Source organism: Triturus cristatus, chromosome 1_2 (assembly GCF_964204655.1).
Source record: "Triturus cristatus chromosome 1_2, aTriCri1.1, whole genome shotgun sequence".
NCBI classification, from domain to species: domain Eukaryota; kingdom Metazoa; phylum Chordata; class Amphibia; order Caudata; family Salamandridae; genus Triturus; species Triturus cristatus.
In genome coordinates this window covers 895483819-895510575 of record NC_140580.1, presented here as the reverse complement: position 1 = coordinate 895510575, position 26757 = coordinate 895483819, and the positions used below count along the sequence as shown (strand labels likewise).

Genomic DNA, 26757 nt, shown 5'->3' with positions numbered 1-26757 from the left:
GCACTGGCAGCACCATCAGTGATCACTGATCAGATCACAAATCGCCGCCGCGCCGAAAAGACCGTGCTGCTCACGTCAGCCCCCGCATTATATGGGAACCGCGGGGGCTGACCTAAAAATAATTCCCAGGGCCGTCATTGGTAGCGTTTTCGCGCGCTACAACATGACGGCCCTGGGAGACCCCCCACATTGGCTAATTATTTGCCTTCAGTAAACGAGGTAAACGGTAAAGTTAGGTGGTGTCTGGCTCTTCTTGTCGGTGTGACGTCACGTGACGTGACTCACATTAGAGTGTGTGTGCACTGTGCTGCTGTGCAGACTTGGTGGCAGGCAGGTGCCGCAGCCGGGCCCGGTGCAGGCAGCAACAATGTAACAAGTCAACTTAGATTACTTTTGCTTAAGCTAATGGCAACTGCAACTGCAAGTCAAGAATAAGATCATTGACCAATGACTTGCGTTGCCGTTGCCTGGTGGCTTGGTTCGTTGATACCTGCTGCTGGCTGCTGGCCTGAAGACGTGCTGCTGGCTGCTCTCTCTGGGTAGGGGGTGGGTGGGGGGCTGGGCGGGATGATTGCTGGGCCGCTGGGGCCGGGAGGCAGGGGGAGGATTTAACAACTTTGATTGACCGCCAGTCCGCCACCGCGGCGCGCAGTTTAGGCAGAGGCAGGCCCCCAACTTAGTTAGGACGCGTCACGCGTGCTGCTGACTGAGCCAGGCTGAGCCTGCTTGCGCCTGCGCTCTGAATGAATTGTGCAATTGCCAATTTAATGGTGGGCGCCCGCCCCAGGCCAGTAATTCCCACACAACTACATAAATCCAGCCCAAAAAGTAGCCCCCCGCCAGGCATGGGTTTTTCCCGCACAACTGGGGAAAAAGTCGCCCAATTGTGCGGGAAATAGCCCAATCTGGCAACCTTGCTCCTGGTTTCCTGTTGACATGCACGCCTTGGTGCACGGTGATGCCGGGAGCCATCCAGCGCGGCGTCACCGGTGCGTCCCGCCATCTTGGGATTGTACTCTCTACGTCATTTGCAGTTTCCAGCATGCCTTATGCATATTCTACCAACCACATTTTTAAGTGAAGTTCGCTGAAGATTTCATCACGAAGATTAACGTCGCTGTGGCTCCTTACACTTCATTCGTTTTTGGAGTGTTTTCTGCTAACCACGTTTTGCGCTTGTTTTTAAAGTTATTTCAAGACTTCTTCGTCAGCAACAACTTCGCCCTTTCTTATCTACCCACGCTTTAATGGATAATTTATGGAGCTTATAGTTATTTATCCACTGCCTGCTAAAACTTTGGTGAGACGCTGGACATTTTCAGTTTTGAGAGGGTGAATCTTCAACCAAGGTACTGTTTTCTTTTTCTACATGTTCTTCACGCTTCAGCACGCTTTTCCTTCACTGCAGACCACGGTGACTACTTTCTTTATTTTATTTTATTATTTTTGGAACACTGTCATACTTTATGTGAGAGGTCACTTAAATGACACCCTATCGTTTCATTATTTATGCTGTGTTTTTATGCTGTGATGCCTTATTTCTGTTTTCATCATATGTGCTGTTTCTCTTATGTCCTGTTGTTCCTTTACTTGGGAACCTTTGTTTACATGATTTGTATTTCTGCACATTCCATTTTATTGCTCTAGCACTCACGATTACTCCTCCTTTTTCCTGCACCTTAGCAGAGTACCTTTTTGGGCAATTCCTTGACCTTCTTGCCAAATTAATTTTCCTTTTCTACCCCTTGCTTTGTGCCGTGTGCTTTGCTCCACACGTTCCACCCAGCTAGTCCTGGGGAAGTGCCGAAATTTCTGTGTTTTACATTGTGCCTTGTGCTTTATTTCACACGTTCCACCCCAGCTAGTGCTGGGGGAAGTACTGCATTTCTTGAGTTTATGTTTGCCGTGTGGTCTTCCTCAACACATTTCACTCGAACCTGTTTTTGGGGTAATCCAACTTTTCCTGCATTTTACATGTGTACGTTGTGCCGTGTAGGCCCCTCCTACACCTTCCACCCCAGCTCTTGTTTGGGGTAGTTCTGCAGTTACTGTATTAGTATTGCATTGTACCGTGTGGTATTCTCCCACACTTTCTACCCCAACCTGTCTTGGGGGAAGTTTCCTGGTGTAGCTTGCCTCCCCTGTTCCTTTCCTATTTCTGTGACCTCTGCACTTCGTTATTTGCTGTGTTTCTGGGGACTTTTTCCCATGCTCCTACTTCTGTGTAGCGCAGCCATTCTTTCCTCGTTCCGTCTACGGCTGTCTTCCACCTTTTCTCTTTTCTCTTGACTTCTTTGGTTGTTTCACTTCTTCAACTTCTTGCTAGCACCCTGTACTTTCCTCGTGTTTGCCTAGCCAGCTTACTATATCCTAGTACTTGGTTTCTTTTTGTCTGCATTATGGGTGTGTGTGTGTTGTGTTTCTGGTGGAAAGGGAGATGGTTCATGAGTTTGTACTTGTCTTTCCTGTCTCTTCCTGTCCATTTTACTTCTTCTGCTTGCTTTTTCCATCTTTAATTTCCATGCCATCTTACAGTTTTCTATCCTTTCATTTTCTTGCTGCCTTTTGAAACTTCCTTCCTTTCTGTTGTAAAGGAGGGAGATATGTGGTATCCTGCTGTTCAGCCAGAATGACTGCTTGATAGAATGATGGTGTTTGGAATGTTTGCATGCGTGAATCAGTTGGTGGATGGGCTGAGCAGCAGAGAAGCTGCTCCTGGTGGGGCTCATGCTCTCCCTCTTACTTGGGATTTTACTTACCTTCTTGATTACTATCTGATTTAAGGATTACTCATTCTACCATGTATCCTGTTACTCAATAAACCTAAATGGAAAATCCACCTGGCTTGGAGCGCTCTTCATTATACAACAGTAGGCTCAACAGCCAGTGATTCTGGGCAAATCACTTAAACTCCCAGTGGCTAAAATAAATGAATGTGTTCTTAACTGGTGCTCATGAAAAGCGTGGGTGTTGATGATTAAGTGCCGGTGCACCGGAAAACCCCAGCTCAAATTAAGCACTCATTTTGTACCATAAAAGGAAGGTAAATATTACTTCCTGTCGTCTAGGTATCTTTCCTTCTATATAGCAGGCCTGCCTATCTTTTGTTGAAAAAAGAAAGTGCCACAGGTTCTTCCTTTTATGCCTTCCATGTTGGATTCCTGCCCCTCCATGCTTATTGCGCTTCGCCTTGAGGGAATTCAGTCTATAGGTATGCAATAGAAGCAGTTCCTAACTGTTCCGTTAATTGCAGGTAATGGACATTGGCACGCATTTTTGGAGACTGAGACTTATTTTTTATCATTAGACTATGTCTCAGAGCAAGTGAGCGAGGCAGAAAAGGAAAGAAGGAAGAGAATGGTAGAAAGAAAGTGAGAAGAAAAAAGCATGGCTAAAAAAAAACGTAAGAGAGAGATAAACAGGCAGGCAGTGTCTGGTGATGGAACAAAGAGGCAAGAGGTGGAATCAAGACTAGGCAGCCTTGGTATTATGCAACCCTGGCATATGGCAATGCCACCGGGTTCCTAAGAAAACTCTGGCCCCTTACATTATTTCATTTTTCCCCACAAATTAAGTGCTGAATATAAATAATTTACAAATATCAGTAAAGTAATATAGCATCAAAAGTAAAAATGTATTAGTGATTCTGAACATGCTAGATAAACCAGGGTTTTCCTCAATGGGCGGGTTCATCTAGACCAGGGGGTTTGGTTCATGAAGCATTCATATCTCTGCTCGTATTTGGATCTTGAAGCACAGAGAGACCCTCTGAACATCCTACGTCTCTCTCCAGCACCAGTTTACCAATCACAATATTTTGATTTATTTCCCCCCCAAGTGACCACCTAGGTTTCCTCACCTTTTCCTTCCCCCCATACTTACACTAACCATCCCCTAACTCTCTCTCACCTCAATGTCTGTCATAGCTCCACATTTCCCCTGTTATTTCTCTAAGGATCCTCCATACTCGGGTTATAATCTGGAATATCGCGTACGGAATATCAATATGCCTCAATATCATATCCAAAATATCAAGTACAAAAATATTGAAAGGTGAGTGCATATAGGGAAGTATAGAGTTACCAATCCTAGCTCCACAACCACGGACCTTGACAATAAATATATTGTCACATATGTAGATGTGGAGTGAGGTATAGAAAATCTATACATACTTGTGAATCGTTTTGCTCTTGATATTATGACCATGACGTTGAAGCGTAACAATGTTCCCTATTCAATATTCAAGACCCACACCTTTACTCCTACATCATTTTATTTCCTCTAGTGCTGTCCTGTCAGGCATGGGAGGCATTTAGTCCATGACAAAGACCATAATATGGCAAACAAGGCTGTACTAATTGGTTAATTATCTAATGTGATACACCTCTGGTCGCAATGTAAAAAAAACTTTACTGTCTTCACTGTGTTATTGATTAAATATACATGTGATCTGGGTATACCTCACTGACAGAGTTTTTCCTTTGCTTTTTTCATAGGTGAACTTCATGTCTACAGGGGAGTGTTTTAAAAAAAAATGATGATCATTGTAAAACGGAGAGTCTGACCCCTGTCTTGGATGCTGTAAATGCTCACACACCTAAAATAGGGGACATGCACATTTCGAAACTTCTGTATGCAGATGATGTGATTCTCAAGCGTAAAAGAAGAGGCCCCCTACTTGTTAGGTGCGGTTCCTTAAAGTAGGGAAAAACAAATCAATGTGAAGATTTAAGGAAACCATTCATAGTATAATAATAAACAATGAGAAACGGAATGAACCACGGCAACTATAGCTGTTTATCAAAAGTACAAACGTCATTTATTTTCATTTTTAACAGTTGGACAGTCTATAATATACATACACTCACTTTCATGTCCATCAATCATACTTCCTTGCATACTCAAATCACTTTAAAAACATAATCGGGATAGTAACATTTTCCACAAAATGGGTACAATGTAATAAAAGTGAATTTAATTGAAACACAGTGGCCCAAAAATAAATGACTGGCGGTATTCTACGTGCGTTTCGGCACACACGGGTGCCTTCGTCAGGAGAGAGGCCACAGTTGGAACATATGAGAATGCTTTAAATAGAAAATAATAATTGCCTTGGTTTAGGGGGTGCGTTCCAAAATACACAAACATCATAATTTAAACGATCAACCAATTCCATTTGCATTGAAATGAAAGAAAGAAATACTCAAAGTGATTACTGAGGCACTTTATAGCAAGGTGTATTTTATATAGGAAAGAATTGAATAAGATTTATAAAAAGGATTGTAGCGCAGAGTCTTTGTGCCACTGTGTTTCAGTTGCCTTGGTTCATTCCATTTCTCATTGTTTATATATTATTGTTTATTATTATACTATGAATGGTTGCCTTAAATCTTCACATTGATGATGTGATTCTCCTCAGTCAGACAAATATTGGTTTGCAACTATAAACTATATCAATACCCTATAGTCAAAGGCATGTCAATAACCAGAAGAAAACCAAGGTCATGGAAGTGAGTTATACGATTCAGAAAAGACAGAAATGGCATTTGCAAGGCCAACAACTGGCTCCAGTGATAACGTACAGATACTTAGGAGTTGTATTTGATGACTGGGGCTCCTTCTACCAGCAGAGGCCGAACTTTCTGAGGAAAGGTAACACTTTGCTTCTTGCCTTCGAAACCTTACAGAGAACACTGGACGGCTCAACCTACCTGCCACTGCTGAAGAGATAATTGGTAGAGAACACAGTTGGTCCCAACGGAAAATATTAAAATCATATATCACTGCTGAATATAATAGCAGAAAAACTTACACTGAGCATCTCTTATAAAAGCGAAGTCCGCCGAGATAGAGATGCGTCAAACCTAAATTCGATCTCCATGAAAATATTCTGATCGCTTTTTTGTCTCCCTCCTACCACTTCACCGGATCGGAAAAGGCTTGAGGTGGGTTTAACACAGTGGCGTAACAAAAGCTTAGGGGGCCCCCCTGCAAGGTGCGATGAAGGGGCCCTGCTCAACTACATGCAATCTATGTCCCTCACCTATCACCTTTGCAAGGACTTTCAGAACCTCACAACCTATAGACACTTTCAGCAGAACTATTCCGAGATTACACAAATCTTCAGGCTGTGGATTGAGACTGTGATGTACCTCAAGTGAAACAAGCATTGGCATAGCCAATAGGTCTCGCTTTTGGGACCTTATAAGTATTTAGTTATGCAGCACAATATCCTTGGTGCAACAACATTAACTGTTGCATGGCTAAACATTTATAAGACCCCAAAGGCGGGAGGGAGGAGCCTAGCGCGCATCTAAGATGGTCGCGTGAGCACAGGGCTCCCCGGACCCTTTCTGCTCCTCGGAATATATCCTGAGATTATCCTGATTTGGTTTATGGAATCTGGGAGATGAAGACCAGCTGATCATATATCTCTTTTTAAAACTCTAATTGGACCTGGGAATCCTGAGTTGTCGTCGTCGGAACTTTTGGGACCCACCCGGCGGAGGTGGCCGGGGTGAAGGTGACCCGTGGGGCCGGGCTGCAATTGAACAACAGCGGCCTCAGCGCGGTGCCAGTTGCCGAGTCAGCGCTTTCGGTTTCGATTTTGGCCTTCAGGAGATCGGCTGGCGTGCGTGCTCAAGGTGGCGAGGTGCCTCCTGGGCCTCTGCCCGAGGCTTGCTTCCATCTGCTACTGGTGGGCCTGACGCCTCCGACCCCCACATCGGCAGTTTGTGGTCCTTTTGCTGGCGCCCGCACACCTTTTGATCGGAGGTCCCATTGAGAGACTGCGCTCGCATGGCGGGCAAAGGGGGTCCGGAGGGGCGCAAGACCAAGGCTTCTCTGCGCGGGGGAGCGGTCCAGAGCAACAACATGGACCGCTACACCCAGGGCAGGGGGCCCCCTGGCGCTACTGGCCTCTCCCCGGATGCTGCGGGGGGAGGCACGACCGTCTCTGCGGAACTTTCCCTGCAGGACATTATGGGCGCCATCGAGGGCATCAGGGAAACCATCGCGACGCAATATGAGGCCCTGGCCCGTAAGATCGACACTGTCGCAATCGATGTCACCCTGATTCGGGCCGACCTCTCCAAAACCAACGAGAAGGTCCAGGCCCTTGATACACGGACCTCCACCCTGGGTGCGGAGGTGTCGGATCTGCGGGCCGCGCTTGGGGACATTAGAGTGGTCAACGACCATATGGCCCGGCGGCTTGAGGACTTCGAGGGACGGGCCCGACGCAACAACATCCGCATCATTGGTGTACCGGAGTCCTCAGACGGCCGCCCGGTGGACCTCGTGGTCGAGGAACTTATCCTGCAACAGCTGTCCCCGGCTGGCCTAAGTAAATTCTTCGCCGTGGAGCGGGCCCATCGAGTTCCGGGCGGCCGGCCGCGGCCGGGGGCCCCCCCGAGGCCTATTGTGGCTAAACTGTTCCACTACAGGGACCGCGACGCTATTCTGCAGGCTTCACGGACCCGTGGCCCGGTCCGCTACGAGAACTCGACTATCAATTTTTATCCGGACTTCACGCAACTGGTCCAGAAACAGCGGATGGGATTCCAAGGGGTGATGCGCCGTCTCCGCGAGCTGGGCCTGAAGTATTCGATGATCTACCCGGCGAAACTCCGTGTGGAGCATGGAGAGCGGACAGCCTTTTTTGACTCTCCTGTGGCCGCAAGTGACTGGCTGGACTCGCTGCCGGACGGGGGTGGCCGGCCCGGGCCCTCTGGGGGCACCGCAGGTGACGGGTCCCCTTAGACTGACATTTGGTCCTTGCTTTTGCGGTTTTGCACTGTACAGTTGGGTCTTACTTCTTTTGCATACTGTGTTTTACCAGGACCCGTGAGGGGCGCGGGCGGGTTCGGGTCCCTTTCCTCCTCCGGGGTCTTTTTGTAGAATGGGGTTAGGGGGGCGACAGGCACACTGCAAGTTGGGGGGGGTCATTGGCCCGCAGGGGTGCAGGGTGGGGGGAGTTGGACTTGGGGTGGGGTTGGGGGGGAAGGGGGGATGTTTTGTTGTGTGTTTTTTGTTTACAGGGCGAGGTATTGATTTTTGTCCATATTTGGAAACCGTGCTGCGGGCTGGGGGCCTTTTGATCTATTGGAGGGGATGGGGGGAGACGGGTTGAGGCTTATGTCATGGAACGTCAATGGGTTGGGGGATCGTATTAAGCGGGGTGTTGTACTGCAATATTTGCGTCGTGTGACTCCTGATGTGGTGTTTCTCCAGGAGACGCACTTGGTCGGCAATGTCTGCCATGCGATGAACAGGGGGGGATACCGCCTCGTAGCCCATTCTGGTTTCACAACGGGCTCCAGGGGGGTGGGCATTCTCCTGCGAACCTCCCTTCCGATGGAGATCACGAGGATAGTCTCGGATGACAGAGGGCGCTATGTGTGTCTGCTTGGGAGGTGGGAGGGGCAGCCCCTAACCCTGGTTTCAGTCTACGTCCCCCCGGGTCTCCAGAACTCCACCTTTACTGACTTGGGTCGAATGCTGCTTGACCTTCCGGACGGCCTCCTGCTCATGGGCGGGGACTTTAACTCTGTGGTTTCGGGTGAACTGGATCGTCACCCACCGAGGACCCTCCCTGCTGCCCAGTCATGGCTGGGTGGGATGTTGGAGACCTTCGGCTTGGTGGATAGTTGGAGACTAATGCATCCGACCCAGTGTCAGTTCACCTTTCATTCGGGGGCGCATGGGAGTCTCTCTAGGCTGGACTACTTCCTTATGCCCGCGGCGCAGACTGGTCGGATTCGAGAGGTCAGACACTTGGCGCGTGGTATCTCCGACCATTCTCCGCTGTGGCTTCTCTTTGACACCGGGTCGCGGTCTGCAGGGCGGATAGCTCCTATTAACCCTTGGTACCTGCGGGACCCTGCGACTCGTGACAGCCTGGTTAGGGCCATGGACCAATACTTCAGTGCAAACGAGGGGTCGGTGTCGTCTGCGTTGTCCCTTTGGGAAGCCTTTAAAACTGTGATACGCGGACACGCCCTCGCCCAGATAGTGGTGGCCAAGAAGGTTAGGAGTGAGGCGGTGGTGAAGCTGGAGACTGACATCTCGGGGTTGGAGTCGGCCCTGGAGGCGAATGTTACTCCGGACGGGCTACATGCCCTTAGCCTGAAACAGTTCGAATATAGGTCCCTGGTCACTGACGCGGCCAAAACTATGTATAGGGAGCAGCAGGGCCGATTGTATGACGCGGGGGACAAGGCGGGAAAGTTGATCGCGTGGCTGGACAAAAAGGAGAGAGTGAATCGTGTGGTCCCCGAGTTGCGTGCTGCTGACGGTGTGTGTGTGACTGAGCCGGATGAGATTGTGGAATGTTTCGCTGACCACCTCCGGGCGGTGTACTCCCCGGTGACTGACAGGGATGGGGATGACTCTCGCCTCCTACTGAGAGATATTGCTCTGCCCGGCCTGTCCGTTGAGGACCGGGAGCGGCTGGACGCTCCCTTGTCGTTGGATGAAATAGCGACCGCGATCCGTTCCCTTCGCTCGGGCAAGGCTATGGGTCCTAACGGTCTGCCCATTGAACTATACAAATTGCGTCCTGATAGGCTTGCGCCCTTCCTCAGCCGCATGTTCCGCGACTCTCTCGCGGCGGGTTCCCTTCCGGCCGACCAGCGCTTGGCCACTATAGTCGTTATCCCCAAGGAGGGCAAGCCGCGAGACCGCTGTACTTCCTACCGGCCCATTTCACTGCTCAATGCGGAGCCCAAAATCCTGGCGAAAGTCCTGGCCAATCGATTGTTGAGTGTCGTGTGCGACCTTATTCATCCGGACCAATGCGGCTTTATCCCGCACCGCAACACCGCTCTTAACTTGCGGCGTCTTCACGGTGCCCTTGCCAGGGCGGAGTTCCTCTCCGAACCGGCCGTGCTGGTTTCTTTGGATGCCACGATGGCCTTTGACACTATTGAGTGGCCATTCCTCTGGGCCGTCTTGGATAAATTCGGCTTTGGAGAGGGATTTATTGGCTGGGTGAGGCTCCTTTACACGGGACCCATGGCTCAAGTGGTGGTGAATGGGCGGGTCTCTCGGCCCTTTGCCCTCGGCAGGGGCACGAGGCAGGGGTGCCCGTTGTCCCCGTTGCTTTTTGCTCTCGCCCTGGAGCCACTCGCTGCCTGGCTCCGTTGGGAGCCCTCGCTTAGAGGGATCCGGTGGGGCCCGGGCTTCGAAGATCGGGTCTCGCTGTATGCGGACGACATTCTCCTGTATCTCACCTCACCGCGGCAGTCACTCAACGTCCTCTTTGACGTTCTGACCTCCTTTGGGAACAATTCGGGTCTCACGATCAATTGGTCTAAATCCTGCGTTTATCCCATCTCTGGTGGTCCTCCTCTCCTGCCGCCTCGGCTCCCGATTCAGATATCTCTGAGCGGCTTTAAGTACCTGGGGATATACGTTTCGCTGGACCCGGTGGCTCGCTATGAGCAGAATCTCCTGCGTCCACTTCGGCGGCTGCGGGAGGACACGGCCCGGTGGTGCAGGCTCCCCCTGTCCCCGCTGGGTCGGGCCGCGCTGTTTAAAATGATGTCCCTTCCCAGGTTCCTCTATGCACTCCAGAACTCCTTCGATGTTATCCCAGTGGCCTACTTTCGGGAGGTGGAGAGCCTGCAGAGGAGACTGGTGTGGGACGGGCGGGCGCGTATTGCTCTCGCCAAGCTCACTCTCCCCTGGTATGACGGGGGCATCGCGCTTCTTGACATTCGCAGGTACTATTGGGCCTCGCAGCTATCTGCCATTAACCACGCCACGTATGCGCCCGGCTTGAATCCGGCGTATGAGATGGACAAGTTCCTGCTTCCCGGCGGGAACTACAACAGGGCACTTTATTCCCGCCTGGCTGGCCGGACCCTTACGGGTCCTACTAAGATTGCGGTGCGGACCTGGAGGGCTGCCACTGCGGCCATGGGCTGGAATGAGCGATTAACATGTGCTACTCCCTTGTTTGCTTCCGACCGCCTGGGTAGCTTGTGGACCACGAAGGGGTTTGACCAGTGGGACACGATTGGTATCAGCAAAGTGGGAGACCTGTGGCACAAGGGCGCGGTAAAGACTTTCGCGGTGCTCCAGGCCGAATACGAGCTGACCGACAGGGAGTTCTTCCGCTACGCCCAGGTTCGACACGCCCTGCTCTCGGTCTTCGGGGAGGGGACCAAGATCCCTGTTTCCTCGCCCCTCGAGGACCGCATACTTGATGGACATGTCCCTGATAGTACTATTTCTTTAATTTATAAAAAATTAATTAATCACCGGGCGGACCTTCTTGTTCGCCTTCGGGAGGCTTGGACTGGGGACGGGGTGGAATTGGACGACGAAGATTGGCAGTCTGCACTGTCGTCCCCCAAGGAGGTTGCCATTCCGGCTCGTCTTCGGTTGGTACAGCTCAAGATTCTCCACCGGGTGTATGTGACGGGTCCGCGCTTGGTCTCGATGGGATTCTCCGGCGACGGGCTCTGTAAGCGAGGCTGTGGGCTCAGCGCCACCTTTCTTCATATCCTTTGGGAGTGCCGCGAGGTGGCGGACTACTGGCGCCGGGTCCACACGGTTATGGGACAGGTCACCGGGGTCGTGCTGCTGCCGGAGGTGCGTCGCTGTGTCCTGAATGTGTGGGAGCCCAATGACTACAGCGCGGCTCAGACTCGGTGGGCGGCCCTAGGGAACATGATTGCCAAGAGGGACATAGCGCAACTTTGGGGCGCTCAACGGCCGCCCACCGTGTCAGTATGGAAGGAGAATATGGACTGGTGTATGTTTAGGGAGAAGACTGTGTATGTGGCCCGTGGCAAGCCGGGGGCATGGGGTAGAATTTGGGGGCAATGGAACGCGTATCGCGGAGGCATCTGTACGCCCCCCCTGGTAGATACTGATATCGCCATGTCCCCCTGACCCTTGATGGCTCCTGGCGCCTTTTGGAACAACTACATATGGACGTTCATCTTCCTTGACCCCCTCCCCCCCCCCCCTCCGTCCCCGGCCTCCCGGTACTCCTCTCTTTAGCGGTTTGCTCAATTGTCCTGACCGGAGTTTCCCGGGGGGAGCCTGACCCGCACTGGTTTCCCTCATAACTCGCCTTATGTTGTGTATTGTTTGTTTTTTTGTTTTTGTGATTGTTGGACTTACGCTTCCTGTTCCTCGAGAACTATCTGGAGCCACTGCAGGGCAGTGCCCTGGGAACTGATTGTAGCCTTGATATGTGTAGATTTCCTTCTGTACCTAGCGGCCGGCCCGGGTGGTTGTAGGCCCGCACTTGTAACCGAATTATTGCTTAATAAAACTTTTTCAAAAAAAAAAAAAAAAAAAAAAAAAAGACCCCAAAGGCGGGACCTATTGGCTATGCCAATGCTTGTTCTAACCTTTGCAAATAGAGACTCAAAACAATGCCGAGGGCTTCCTTTGGCCTGAAAAACCTGGACTGGCTGAACTTTCACCCACTTACAAATGACATTAGGCCATTTGACAACTCCAAGTCAGTGCGACTGTTTCCACCTCAAAACTGACACGGATTTCATGCGTTGCATATATAGACACATATAAAGTCAGAGTTTAAGCAGAATCACCCTTTAAATATCAAGAAAAATATTAGAAATTATTGGGGAAAAGAACGTTTCACCTACTCTATATAAATACAATTAGTATTTACTTATAGGGATATTCAGTAAAAAAAAGAAAAGAAAAAAAAGAATGCTTTCAGGCTCGAACCTACATGCACATTGTTTTATAATTTCAAAAGGTTTCAGTTAAAAAAACTTTGAGCTCGATTTTCTCTGTGCAATTTATTGATGTGTTTCTAGCAGAGAGATACACTTACCTTTGTAGAGTGCACCCTTTCTAATCGCTTGTTTATTAGGCAAGATCGGCAGTGGTTTGTCTTCTCTTTCTATGCTTGCCACCTGTAAAATGGCGATAGGTTAGACCGCTTCCGTCCTGAGGTTGCCTTGTGGCGTTACAGGAAGTGAAAGCGATTCGGAAGTGTCCGTCTGGCCAATTCCCCCACAGGACGGCAACAATAATATAGGAGGGAGAAGGAGGGCTGAGGTGAGAGGATTCAGGATTGTATGTTTGTGTAAGTGTGTTTTTTAATGTTGGGAAAGGACAATTGGATAGATTTTGAGTAAGGGGAGTCCAAAACGGGGCAAGGGCATCTTTGCATAAGAAGGGAAATGCCCTCATGCAGTGTTTGCTCAGGAGAGAAGAACCTCAGGTGTGAATGACAGTCTTGGAAAAGACATTTGCTTTAAAATTCTATATCGGATATACGTGAAGTTCGTCATTGGGAAGAGTAAGCAATCTTGTGACGACGAAGGAAATGGGAGTGTAATATTTTGGACCATCTTCCCCACCACAAAATATGCTAGTGTCACTGAGTATTTTGCAGCGCTACATTACTAATGGCTGCTACAGGGCCAGATGTCTTACATGATTACATCAAATGGAACTCATGCCACATTCGTACACCTCCAGTTTTTGTTGGCACAGTCACTAACAGCAGCAAAATATATGCAAATAAAAAAGTATGCATCCCGTTGAAACAATAAATGCGGATTTCCCCCGATGCATCCTGTTGAAACAATAAATGCGAATTTCCACGGATTGCCTACCTACAAAAGTAATGTGAAGCCGACAGCAAACACACACGTAGCCACTGAAAACATGGTGAAACAAGCCTGGAAGACGTGTGCGTGACGCGGCCGTGAAAGAAAAAGTAAAAGTGAGCGCTACATTACTAATGGCTGTTACAGGGCCAGATGTCTAACATGATTACATCAAGGGGAACTCATGCCACATTCGTAATAACTAAACCACGATGGAGCAATTTAAACGGGGAAAACAGGCATGCATGTGCAGGAAAGGGAAGGAAACAATACGCGCGGCCGCCAGACGGGCTCTGTGGTGGAGTGGGGGCAGAGCGAGGCGCTTGGGAGAGCAGGAAAGCCAGATGGCGCTTGATCGCGCGCTGTAAGGGTGCCGCAAGGAAAGCCAGATGGCGGCTCTGCAAGTACCCGCACATGTAACCGCAAGCTTTAGGCCACAAGCAAAAGCTTGTGGTTGGATTTCTAAAGCCCACTCACCAAATGTCTCGCCAGACCAGCGAATGAGACGGCTCAGGCGAGACTTAAAAAAGGCCTATAGGTTGCACACACTAAATGGCATCTATCAGATGGGTGGTAAACTGGGGAGTAGATATGTTACTGATACAAGACAGAGAGGCATCTTAGACAAATTACTATTGTTCTTAGTGTATGCAATGCTGGCAGAAAGGAAATCAGAATATCTAAAAAGATCTTTTATTTATGTGAGGAAAGGGCAGAGCCGGAAAGCAAACAACTTTATACAAGAATGAAAATCATTTAATCAGGAAGCTTATGTAGTGCACACACAAAAAGCACTAAGCACTGAGTACCACTGACAAGCTCAATACTTTGTTTCAGGATTTGGGGACATGGTAGCCAGAAACCTTAAGGCTTTTTATTAAACCATAATCATGTGTTGGAAGATGTTGGTGCCTCTGTCTGAGGCAGCCAGTTTATCTAATAGGCATAAGTCTAAACCCTAGTTTAGTTTGTCCATTTATCACCAAAGACAGGTGTGTAGAACAGCAGAAAGAAGATGGAGGGAGAGAGAATTTGAGGAAAACAGGGCTTGCTCTAGGAAAAATCTGCAGCTCCATTAGGAACAGGAAAAGGCAAAAGCTGTATTATACTACTACTATAATGGAAGCCATAACATTGTGCTGCTAGGGGGTTCAGTTAGCTTACTCATCCATCAGGCTTCTTCCTGATGGCATTGCCTTCGCAGAATTTTGGTAACCAACAGGGACTCTTGCCTTTCAACACAAGATCATTATAATCTAGAACAAAATATGAATAATCTCTAGTCAGGAACTCAAATATTTTCTCCTTATTTCACTGGGTGAGGCACTGTTGTGCAGCATGTTGTGGTATCTGTCCCTGATATGGCAAGGTGTGGTCTGAAAATAGATTAAAACAGCTGTTGTGACTCCCCACATTAAAAAAAGAAGGTCTTCCCATGGATGACAGCCAATTTTTGACCAAATATTTGCCGGTATCGACCAAGTGTCGGAGGGAGTGGTACATGAAATGATCCAGAAGCATGTTTGTAAGTTTTACTTATACAGTGAATGTTAATTAGTATTTCAACTGGTGCATGGTACAGAGACAGTCATTTTTTTGGTTGAACGTGTCCTTGTCCTATGATACAATAGATCACTCTGTTCCTCTGGAAAGGGAGAACTTTTCCCTACGGATTTAAGGTACAAAGCTTGGCTGTAATCAGCTTTAGACTTGGTTTAGTGATTAAGATAATTATCCCATGGTGAGGGAGCCTTGTTTTTGCACTGCCACACGATTCTGCAGTTTATCAATTGCTTTTTAAAGGGTATATGGCTGATTTTCAACTGGACTTTCAACACTAAATAGATGACACCCAAAAAAGGGCTCATCTGGAGGAAGGTATTTGCCAGGCTCTGTTCCCACATTCTTACGGGCTCACAGAGATTGTGGTCTCTCGGTGGCAACATTTAATCATGGAATCATTTCCTTCATCCAAGAGCCTTCATCAGCAACCACACCAAGCACACAATTAGCTGTTATCTTGCACATGCCTTCTTGTCAGTAAACGGAATACAGCAAATGCCTTTCAGAAAACTCTGATCACTTGAGCATGCTTGAGTATCAGTACACTTAAAAAGGAGTTTAGCTCCAACTGTCAGTGTTCCGCAGCGTTTCGTTGCAGTACAGAACCTCTCTAGCTCTAATAAGCATCCTCAATTGTCCTTCTGCTCACCACTGCTCCACATTTTTCTGCTTGCCTATCCCTTAGCGTGTACTCTTCCACTCTTCTAGATTTCCTAGTCTTTTAGTTCTAAATGGTCCTCTGCCTTTTCAGTGCCATTATGCTATTTTTCTACTTGCCTACTATATTTAGCTCGCGTCAGACAGATACCTTTATTACCAGGAATTTTCAGAATTTCAACTAGCAGTGCGTCACTCCAGGCTTCTGGTTTCTTTGCTATCACTGCCTAGTCTACAGCTGGTCAACTCTACTGCTGATTACCATTTCACTCAAGAACCATTTGTAGAGGCAAGTTCGAAGACCAATCATGAAAGGCAGAAATTAGACTGCCATCATCGTGAGGCTTAGTGCTGCCTCTTGTAAACAAGGAGGCATGCACCATTTTAGAGTGAGGTTTGTTGTATTCCATCCACTCATGTCTGACAATAGAGAGAGAGCAAGTAACAGCTTCTTGTGGGGATGAGAGTAAGTAAAACAACTTTTAGTGGCGGAAAAAAGGAAATATCACAAAATGGAGTGGCTATTTTATCTTAATCTCTGTTTTCTTGGCCAGAGTTCCTTATGGCAGCATCATGAAGCATCTCTACCGTTAAGATCCTAAAAGTCTATACCGACAATCAACTCTCTTTAGTTCCCAAAATTTGAGCAGAAGTGAAAAGTTTAGTCCACACTGGCCCGAAATCTTGTTCCGTTCTTGGGTTCAAGGAAAAGGGCTGCATTTATGAGGGTTAACATTTTATTTTGTATGGCCTATGATAATGTCCTTCATGACAAGATAACTGCTGGACAGATTTAACATGTTCCAGATGGCTCAAGACCAAGCTATGTAATAGATTTACGGCGTGAAGAAACCACATTATGTTGTGCTCCATAGAATTAAAAAGTACTATGTCTAGCCCATAGAGGTACTTATTGCAAAGGCGATTTGTGCCTTAAAAAGTAATTAGAAGATGCTGCCCCAGAAGACATTTGCGATATTCAGCTCCAATGAGACCTATCTCGCTGCGATGCTGTGAAAGTCATTCCAGTGGAGCCTTCTTTTCCATCTTTGTGGTTTCCCTATGTTACATATTGCCTTCGGAAAACTAGGCAACTGAGAAACTGTTTAAAACCAGCCATTTCTAGAAAATGTATATCTAAGGATGAGTTACTGCTCCACCGGGTAATGCTGTTCTTTGTACAGTGGCCAACACTCTACATACATACACATTCTCCATAATAGAACACCAGAATGTTAATCTATATTTGTAATAGGACATGCTCACTTTTCTCCTTTGTGTTGTACTCCTCTGCACTTTTCCCCTTCCTGTAGCTATTCTACCCATCTGTATCTTCTCCTACTAATATTCTACCTCATGTGGCCTTCTCTTTTAACTCTCTCCTTCACATCTTTCCTGTCCAATGGTTCTCCAATCCCTTTCTCTGTCTTTTATCTCATCCCTCTCCTCTGCCCTCTCTTCCATGCTTTTTTTGTCATCTCTCCTCCACTGGGTTGTTTGTCTTTTCTCCCTTCCATATTACTCATCTCTGTGTCACCTGTTTTCCTCTCTCACCTCTCCCTCTCTTTCTCATGTCTTTTTAAGTTCAAAATATTTTATTGAAATTTTATAATGAACAAAAAAAACATAGACATACAAAAAAGAATATTAATAAGCTAAAATATCTAATACAATACGTACAATATCATATTTTCATATTCATTTCAATAGAAAAGAAAATAGTAATATTCTTATAAAACTAAAAAGAGGGGGGAGGAAAACATCTAATAACAAATTATTGTTTAAGCTATAAATAGAGCTACTATGACATATCGATTAATATAAGAACCGTAAAAAGGGGTACAAGACATAAATATACCTTTAAGATGCATAATAAATATCAACAGGAATCCAAAAAGAGTGATAGGAAATAGAATTATGATTAACCCCAGACAAAGATAACTGAGCACCTCTTCTTGTAAAGATAACCCATGACCACCAAGCATGAACTGATTCTCATGTATTTTTATCATCACCGCTCGCTACCTTTTCCTATCAGTTATTTCTTGATTATATATATACATATATGTCTTTCTATAACCTCTTTCACTGTTGCTCAGCTATCTCTCACTCACATAATTATCATTGAATTACTTCTTTTCTACCTCTTCTCTATACCTGTCTCTTGATATCATGCCTGTCCCTTTATCAACTTGCTATCTCTTCCCCCTCTGCTCTCTTTCTAAGCTGTCTCTGTATCACCATGCTCTCTCTTATCTCCCCACCCTCGCTCAGTTCTTTCTCATCTGTATCTGTCTCTTAATTTACCCTAATCTCTCTCCCCACTGTCTCTTTGTGACCTGTCTCTTGATCATGCCCACCATCACTTTGCCCCTCCTTATCGCTCTGCTGCCCCATTCTCACCTGTCGCTTAATTTCCTCTTTTAGCTTGTCCTTTTCTCACCTCTCTCTCTCTCTAACCTGTACGTCTCCTTCTCATCCCTCTCTTTTGTGACTACTAATGCTCTCTGGAGACTATTGCTTCTTTGGCTGTCTCTTTATAGCCTCTCTCATCTGCCACCCTTTTTACCTCTCTCAGTTGACTTTCACCTCACTTCATCTCGATCCAATGCCTGTCTCCTCCCTATCTCTGTCTGTCTCTTATACTCTTCAGTCCTTTTTTCACTTCTGTCTCTTAATCACTCACTCTATCTCGCTCAACTGTCTTCCCCTCCCAGCCCTTCTCCCTCTCCCATGCCCCCGTCTGTGTGTCCTTTAAGCTGTCTCTTTCTCATATGCCTCTGTCTGTATCACTTCTCACACAAATCTCTCCTTCCATACCTCTTATCTGTGTTTAACTTATCTCCCTCCCAACAACTGACTGTCTCTTTCTCAACTGTCTTTCTTTCTTACTGTTCTAGCTCTATCACTTCTCTCAATAACTGTCTCTCGCTTGTCTGCTATCTCTCTCACATCTGCCTCCTCCACACATTTATCCTCAGTTGTCCTTTATAACATGGCTGTCTCTTTACCAACTCCCATCCCACTCACTCTGTCTCTCTTTCTCAGTTATTACTTTTCTTCGTGCAGTCTCTTTTGTACTCTTTTAACTGGCCTCCCCTCTATCGCTCGTTATGGTGTTTCACTTGCCCATCGCTCACACACCTGTCTCTTCTCTTTCTCTCTACCCTATTTCTTTCACACCTGCCTGCTTCTTTATCACCCCTCCACTCTAATTCTCTGGCAGCTGTCTCGCGTCTATTTCTGTCTCACACCTGTCTCTTCTCTCATCTGCCTTTTTCTCACCTCTCCCACCTTTCCACCTCTCTCTGTAACCTGTTCTTTATTACCTCACACTATTTTTTGCACTACACTCTCCTGTGCCTTTTAAGTGCTTGCTTTTACTCGTTTGCCATTCTCCTTCCCTGTGTTGTCTTTCCGCTCTCTCACTGACATACAGAGACATGGTGGCGCGTTTACCTGGGGGCCCCATCTGCCAACATTGATTCATTTTGCACGTTTGTTATGTGTTTCACAGTCCTGGGATATCCCATCCCGTACAGCAGGCTTTAGCCAGGCAGCAGCTGCTGTGTTTTTCCCTTAAGCCTTTGCGAGAAGGCATCGGAAGTGGATGGGGGCCCCCACCAGAGTAAAGGTTCCTGGGGGCCCCCGCACTGCGGGGGCTGCGGGGGCCTGTGTTACGCCCCTGGTTTAACACATCAACTACTAGCACGAAAAGGCGCTTACATTAAAGTATGGAAACAAAGGGGCCTATTAGCAAGAAGTTGCGATATTTATCGCAAAACGCGCTTAGCGCGTTCATTGTTATCGCTGCCTATCGCTGGATATTTTAGCGGTGAAAACATGCAATTATCAACGTTTTTCTCCATTGTGCGAAAATATCCAGCGATAGCGGCGAAATGCGTGAATATCGCTGGAAATCCAGCGATATTAACGCCAATGGGGACTTAACCTGAAGATCCACCTCCCATTGGATAAACAGGTAAGTCATGTTTTTAGCAGGCGTTAGGTTATAGCGATAATCGCGCTTAGCGCGATTTCTTTTATCGCTACACCTGCCTTGCTAATAGGAGATAGCGACTGAAAGCAATCGCTAACACAGCTAACAGTTTGGGTATGCCCAGTTTGCATGTCATTAGCGATAAATATCGCTGACATGCAAAGCGGGCCCCCAACCGGTCGCTATCGCCTAGAAGCTGTCGCTAACTGCTGTTAGCGACAGCTTGATAATAGGGCGATAGAAATATCGCCGCTTTAGCGGCAAAAAGTGCCGCTAAAGCGGCGATATTGCCCTTGCTAATATGCCCCAAAGTACTTCCCAGCAAAGCAACTGTGCGGGTGAGCATGTAGCCTTAAGACTAGAGCGGTCAATCTTGAACCTGGGGTACCAGGTTCCAGTCTCGGCAACAACGCTCAACATCCTGTGATTCTGGGCAAATCACTTAATCTCCCCGTGCCTAACAAAAATGAATGCGTCCATTTGTATCAAAACTGGTGCTCATGTAAAGCACTCGAATACCCGATATTTCTGGTCTAGTTCGCGCAATAGAAAACTAAAAAAAAAGTACAAAAAAACTGTGCCAAGCACTCTGGCAAGAAGTGCAATCAAGTGAAGATCCCTCTTCTCGTCGGTACCTAGACATGGCCACTGACGATCTGGGTTTCCAGCCATTATGGGAAAGATCCCTACCGCCAAATTTCTTTTAAAAAAATGACTAATGGTGTGACAAAAAAATCTCGGCGCTCAAAGCCAAAGAGTCCTTATCCTCCAGATCTCACACCTTGCAGATCTCACACCTGGATGATCTTAAATGAGTATAAAATTCTTAAACCCCAGCCTATCTGGAGGCCGGGTGGTCCAGGCACTTAGGTGTCTATTTTATGAGATACCGCTTTGGCCTTCTCCGAGGCCAGGTCCACAGTGTGCCCTGGAACCGGGGCATCACAAAGGCTTGCTGCAGATTGTGTAAATCCAGGGCAGAAAACATTATTCCCATAACATGCCTGTGCCCTGCTCCACTGAGAAAAAGGAGGGCACTGCAAAGAGCACTTTGTAATCAATGAGGCATCGACTCCTGCAGGTAGGCCATGATATCATGTTTTAAAGCAATGGACCACATTCTGAACTGCTGTTTATAAAATTCTTAAAGCTTGGGGCAAAAAAGCTGGAAACTTTTATTCTATTAATCATCCTTTCTTACCTGAGACTATCATGAAGATCTTCATGGTACCCTCTCGAAAACTACCACCTTTAAAGCCTTGGTGGGTCTGTCAGAACATCGGGGTGGCTGTCTTCAAATCTGACAAAGCAGGCCTTGGTTTCTTAATAAAGAGGCATAACACAACCATACCGAAGTTGCCACAAATTGTAAGTTAAGATCAGCAGACAGCCTAAACTGCACCATAAGACTTTATAAGCATCTGAACTCTTGGACGGTACTTTTTATGACAGACCAGTACGGTGGACCACTTAGCATGCACTTTAAGACTTGATATGCACCTCATTCATACACTCACTCCACTTTTAATACTGAAGTCGGAAACTACGTAATAGGCTCACAGTGCTACTGTCACTGATTGTATCTTCCACAATCATTTGTTAAATTTTAAGCTGTAAATGGATTTGAAATGCACATTAAATTCTTGTAGGCATTTTAAACACAATTTTCCTTCTCCTTTAATCACATTTGTCAAAATCATTTTATGGTGTCATTGCTATTGAACTGAACTTTTAATATGTTTTATAATGTTTTAAATGTTGCAAAGGTTTTAGCTGACCAAGCAATATCAATAAACTACTACCACAACTGCTACCCTAGTGTGTGGTCTATCACTACCATTGACTAACATGGGGTTACCTTATTACATTTAATAAGGGATAATTTTGATTGGAAGCAGATAGAAATATGGTGTTTACACGAAAAGAAATTTTAATTTAAAATCCTCTATAATGGTATAGTCGGATTTAAGTCACAATTCTGAAAATGCCGCTATTAGAAAGTAAGCATTTGGGCCTTCTGCCAGTATTGGATCACATAACAGTGACACAAAGGGGGATAAGTGGTGGACAACATGGGCTATCCTGTCAGGATGGTTAGATAGTTGTACTCAGCCCCACTTACATTTCAAAGGGCTTTGCCTCTGGCACCTGCAAAGAAACCTGACACTAGTCCTTTATCACCCCAGACTTCTTGAAGCCTTGACAAGGGAAAGGAAGAACTTTCCATTATAAGCTTTCTGCTCCCTCCGCTGTCACTCCTTCGTAGCCCAGTAAGCTCACTGTAGTCACACTTGTAAAGGCAGGGTGCATGTGGTGTGCCACTCCGTATCACAGGGCCCAGCTCTGGGTTACAATCCTTTTTACATGAGGCTCTCACCCAACTCGCCTGATAGCCATTTGCACTAAAACCTAAAAACCAACAAATTGCTTGATCATGGAATGGTTGAGGTCTGGGTAGCAGTGCATGCAAAATGAGTTATAGAGATGAGCTGTTCCGTCCCAACAACTTTTAACAAACAGATCCCTACCAGGAAGTCACGGATCTCTAGATTTGGCAGGCAGTCCCCCTTCGGAGCAATGAAGGAGATGGCTTCCGCCAACATGGTGGACTCGCAGGCCACTCAACAAACATCAAATGACCACCATTTTGTTTTTAGATTACATGCTAATTGTACATCTTCATTTCTGCAGATGTTCCATGAAGTTTATGAAAGCAGCTGTTTTACCTGTTGTCTACGACCACACCCTGTTGCAGCAGCTGTTTCAGCACATGGACTTGTCCAGCCAAGGCGGCCTTGTGAATATGGCCCCAGGATCCTGGAGAGTCGATGGACAACTTGGAGGTACTAGCTTTGGGTTCTTCTTTGAGGAGCTTTGGTGACTCATCTATGAGCGCCATCCACCTTCTCATGAGCTCATCTTCACGTCCCACACCTGTCACCTGTTGAATAAGGGCAGAAAGAACTCGGTCAAAGCAGACAGACTCAAGCATTATAATACCATCAGTCTCAGTCCATCCAAGTGCGCCAGCCTTCAGGAATGACCAAGTACTGAAAATAAATCTATTATTGACATGGGATATGAAACATAGAGATAAAACGACGTAAAGAATTTATGATTATAAAAGTTCTTTTCTGCATTTCATAAGCACCCACTTTTTCTCCAAGGGACTTTCATACCGTGAAGTAAGGTCATTTCCCAACCGTTTGTTGTGTCTGAGAGTCTAGGACAAATGGCAGGCAAAGCTGGGCATGTCTTCCCCAAACCTAACCAGCCTTTCTGAGCCCCTGCCATGTTTGGATATATCTTATCCCAGAGGCCACTGCAATTCTGCCCATTTCTTAAAGGGGCCATTTGGCTGTAGTGTCTTGTGTGAGTTTTATTGGAATACAGAGTGCGCCCTTGCCTCATGATACAGCCCTATGGACAAGTTATATTTAGGCTGCAAAAGAGGCAAGATGGGCATGGTGGTTCTTCACCCACTAAGATACCGGAGCATCACAAATGGGAAGGTGCATGGTGGATGCTGAGGCATACTTGTTTTTATTATATACTGGATAAAGTATTCATTCCCTTCTTTACATTATAAGGATATTGCAAGTTGCCGAGGAGGTCCCTAACCATATAGAGGCCGGAGGCTGTGGGCCTACTGTCGTCATTGGTCACGCAAATCTGAGGTGCCTGTTTGTTTGCTCATCTACTCTTCACCTGTGACAGAAATCACTTTTGTTTAGCTGGACTTGTGCTGCTCATTCAGGAAGGCTGCCAAAGTCAGCCGCATCCCTTACCAGAGGTGAGGGACTCAAGTTTCGTTTACACCCCTACCCTCTGAACACAGCCACATGGCAGGATTAAGGAAGGAATGTGCAGATGCCAGGGGAAGGAGAATATGGAGATGAGCCGTCCTGGAGGGTGGTTTAGCCAGCCTTTGCCTCTCTGCTGAGACTTCAGCCAAATTGAATTTTGGAGAAATAATGCTTTCTGGGAGACCATTGTGCCACACTTTTGGAGGTAATACTATGATTACTTACCGGTAATCCCCATTACTCTTAGTCCTACTCGTCCTCGACCCAGTCATCACTAATGAGGTATTCCACAAGACAGGAAACGCTTTTTAGGCTCCACCCACCCACCCGCCAGGGCTATAAGAACCTAGCCAACCAAAAGCACATCCTGACATACCAAGCAACAAAGGCCTGCAAAGGGAGGGCGGGCGGGAAGTATGACTGGGTCGAGGACGAGTAGGACTAAGAGTAATGGGGATTACTGGTAAGTAATGATAGCATTACCTCTACGTCCCTCGTCCTCGACCCTGTCATCACTAATGAGGCATACCAAAGCACCCCCAGCAACAGGCCTTTGGCAAACCACACAGAAAACAGAGACCGAACTCAAAGAGGCGTGCAGCAAAAGAAAAGTTTAATGAAAAACAAAGAATCAGGAAGGAGGAACAACCTCCACAGCACGCAACACACCACTACCAAAATTTGTCCAGTCAGTCAGAGCACAATTCAGGCTATAGTGCTTCACAAAAGTAGAATCAGAGGCCCACGTCCCAGCCCGACAGATTTCATCAAGGGAAACCCCATGAAAAGCAGCCCAGGAAGCAGAAACACCCCTAGTGGAACGGGCCTGAACACCAGAGGGGCAAGGCAAACCAGAGCCCTGATAAGCCAAAGAAATAACAGACTTGATCCAGCGACCCAGAGTAAGCCGAGACGCAGCCTTACCCCGACCAGCCAAACCAAAAGTCACAAAAAAGGAGTCCGAAGAACGAAACCCCGCAGACCGGGCAACATAAAGGGACAAAGCACACCGCACATCCAAAGAGTGAAGCAACACCTCAGTAGGCGAAGAAGGAGAAGGACAGAAAGAAGGAAGAATCAACTCCTGAGAGCAATGAAAACGAGAACGAATCTTGGGAACAAAACCAGGATCTAAAGAAAGGACCACCACGTCATCCAAGAAACGCAAAAAGGGAGGAGAACAACGCAAGGCAGTGAGTTCACCCAACTGCCGGGCAGAAGTCACAGCAACCAAAAACGCCACCTTAAAAGAGAGGAACTTAAGGTCCACCGACTCCAAGGGCTCAAAAGGAGCAGACTGCAGAGCACCCAAGACCAAAGAGAGATCCCAAGGAGGAACCGGAGAGTGCAAAGAAGGAGAGGACAGAGAGGAACTCCGGAACAAACGGGAAACCAACGAACCATCCGAAGAAGGAAGAGAATCAGGATCCCGGAAAGCCCGAAGAGCAGCCCACTGCCCCCTCAGAGTAGATAAAGCGTACTTCTTCTGAAAGCCATCCAAGAAAAACTGCAGAATGGCAGCGATAGGACAAGAGACAGGAGAGAGACCAAGCCCCGAACACCAGGAGGAGAAAGAAGCCCAATGCTTAGAGTAGGAAGACAAAGTGGAACCCCTACGGGACCCCTGCATCACAGTGATGAGGTGATCAGGCAAACCCCGGACCCCAAGCGACAACCGTTCAACCTCCAGACCGCCAAGGTGAGAGGGACCAGGAGGGAAGGGGAGGGGGACCTCAGGGGAGACGGATGACGTGAAAGAATCCAAGGAGGGCCCACCGCCAGGCTCAACAATAACAGGAACCAGGACCTCCGTGGCCAGTGAGGCAAGACCGCCACCACCCGGGCACCCACCCTCTGGACCTTCAGCAAGAAGGCAGGAATCAGGGGGAAGGGGGGGGAAGGCGTACAGCAACCAAGGGGGCCAACGAAGAGACAACGCCTCCACCCCCCAAGCACCCAACTCCAGGGTCCGAGAACAAAACAGGGGGAGTTGGGCATCCGCCCGGGAGGCAAACAAGTCCAGCTGGGGAGTCCCGAACCTCCGACAGATCAACCGGAACACCCTGGGGGAGAGACACAGGGAGAGGGAAGATGGAAACCTGCGACTCAAGGCGTCCGCCACCACATTGTCCACCCCCCGGATATGCTGAGCAGAGAGAGCCAGAAGATGACACTCCGCCCAACCCGCAATTGCACAGGCCACCAAATTCAAGGAAGGGCTGCGAGTACTGCCCTGGTGGTTGATGTAAGCCACAGTCACGGAGTTGTCCGACCTCACCAGGACATTGCACCCCAGCAGACGGGAGTGGAAGAAACGAAGAGCCCTGGCCACAGCAGACAGTTCCCTCCAATTGGACAAGCGGCGGGACTCCACCCGTAGCCAACGAGCCTGAACAGACCACGGCCCCAGCGTGGCCCCCCAACCGGACGCACTTGCATCCGTTGTCAACACCAAAGGAGGCGGCAGGTGAATCCACATCCCCTTCGAGAGATTTGCGGAATTCAGCCACCACTGGAGAGCCGACACCACCCCCAAATACACTGGCACAGACTGAGCATAGTGCCGAACCGGAAATGGCACCTAACGCTGAATATGCCACAGCAGAGGCCGAAGATGAACCCTGGCCCAGGGCACCGTGAAGACAGTAGCGGCCATATGACCCTGAACCTCGAGCCTCTGAAGAAGGGGGGCCGCAGCCTGGGACAACAAGTTCCGCAACAGGCACTGAAGACACGAATCCGTGAATCCGGCAGGAACACCTTGCCCAGGATCGAGTCGAAGACGGCCCCTATGAACGTTCGTCGAGTAGCAGGAAGGAGCTGGCACTTCGGAAAGTTCACCAGAAACCCATGACTTTCTAGCGTAAGTATGGTCAAGGACAGGTGCTGAGACATGACCGCCGGGAAAGGAGCCTGGAGCAGCCAATCGTCCAGGTAGGGGAACACCGACACCCCCCGGAGGTGAAGAAGGGCCACCAAAGGAGCAACCACCTTGGTGAACACACGGGGAGCGGACCGGAGACCAAATGGAAGGACACAGAACTGCCAATGACAACCCTCCAGGCAGAAACGCAGGAAAATCTGATCCTCCCGAGCCACCGGCACATGAAGGTAGGCGTCCTGG

The 26757-nt window shown here is 47.8% G+C and overlaps 1 protein-coding gene across 3 annotated transcripts in view; it reads right to left on the bottom strand.

The window, feature by feature from the left end:
• The window catches only part of ANKRD65 (ankyrin repeat domain 65), a 90811-nt gene that overhangs the window by 7988 nt on the left and 56066 nt on the right, over nt 1-26757 (bottom strand). For all 3 annotated transcript variants that reach the window (XM_085609553.1, XM_085609551.1, XM_085609552.1), the window contains exon 2: nt 22554-22768. In XM_085609553.1, the coding sequence (XP_085465679.1) occupies nt 22554-22738 (185 nt within the window). In that variant the 5' untranslated portion in view covers nt 22739-22768. The remainder of the gene's footprint in view (nt 1-22553; nt 22769-26757) is intronic.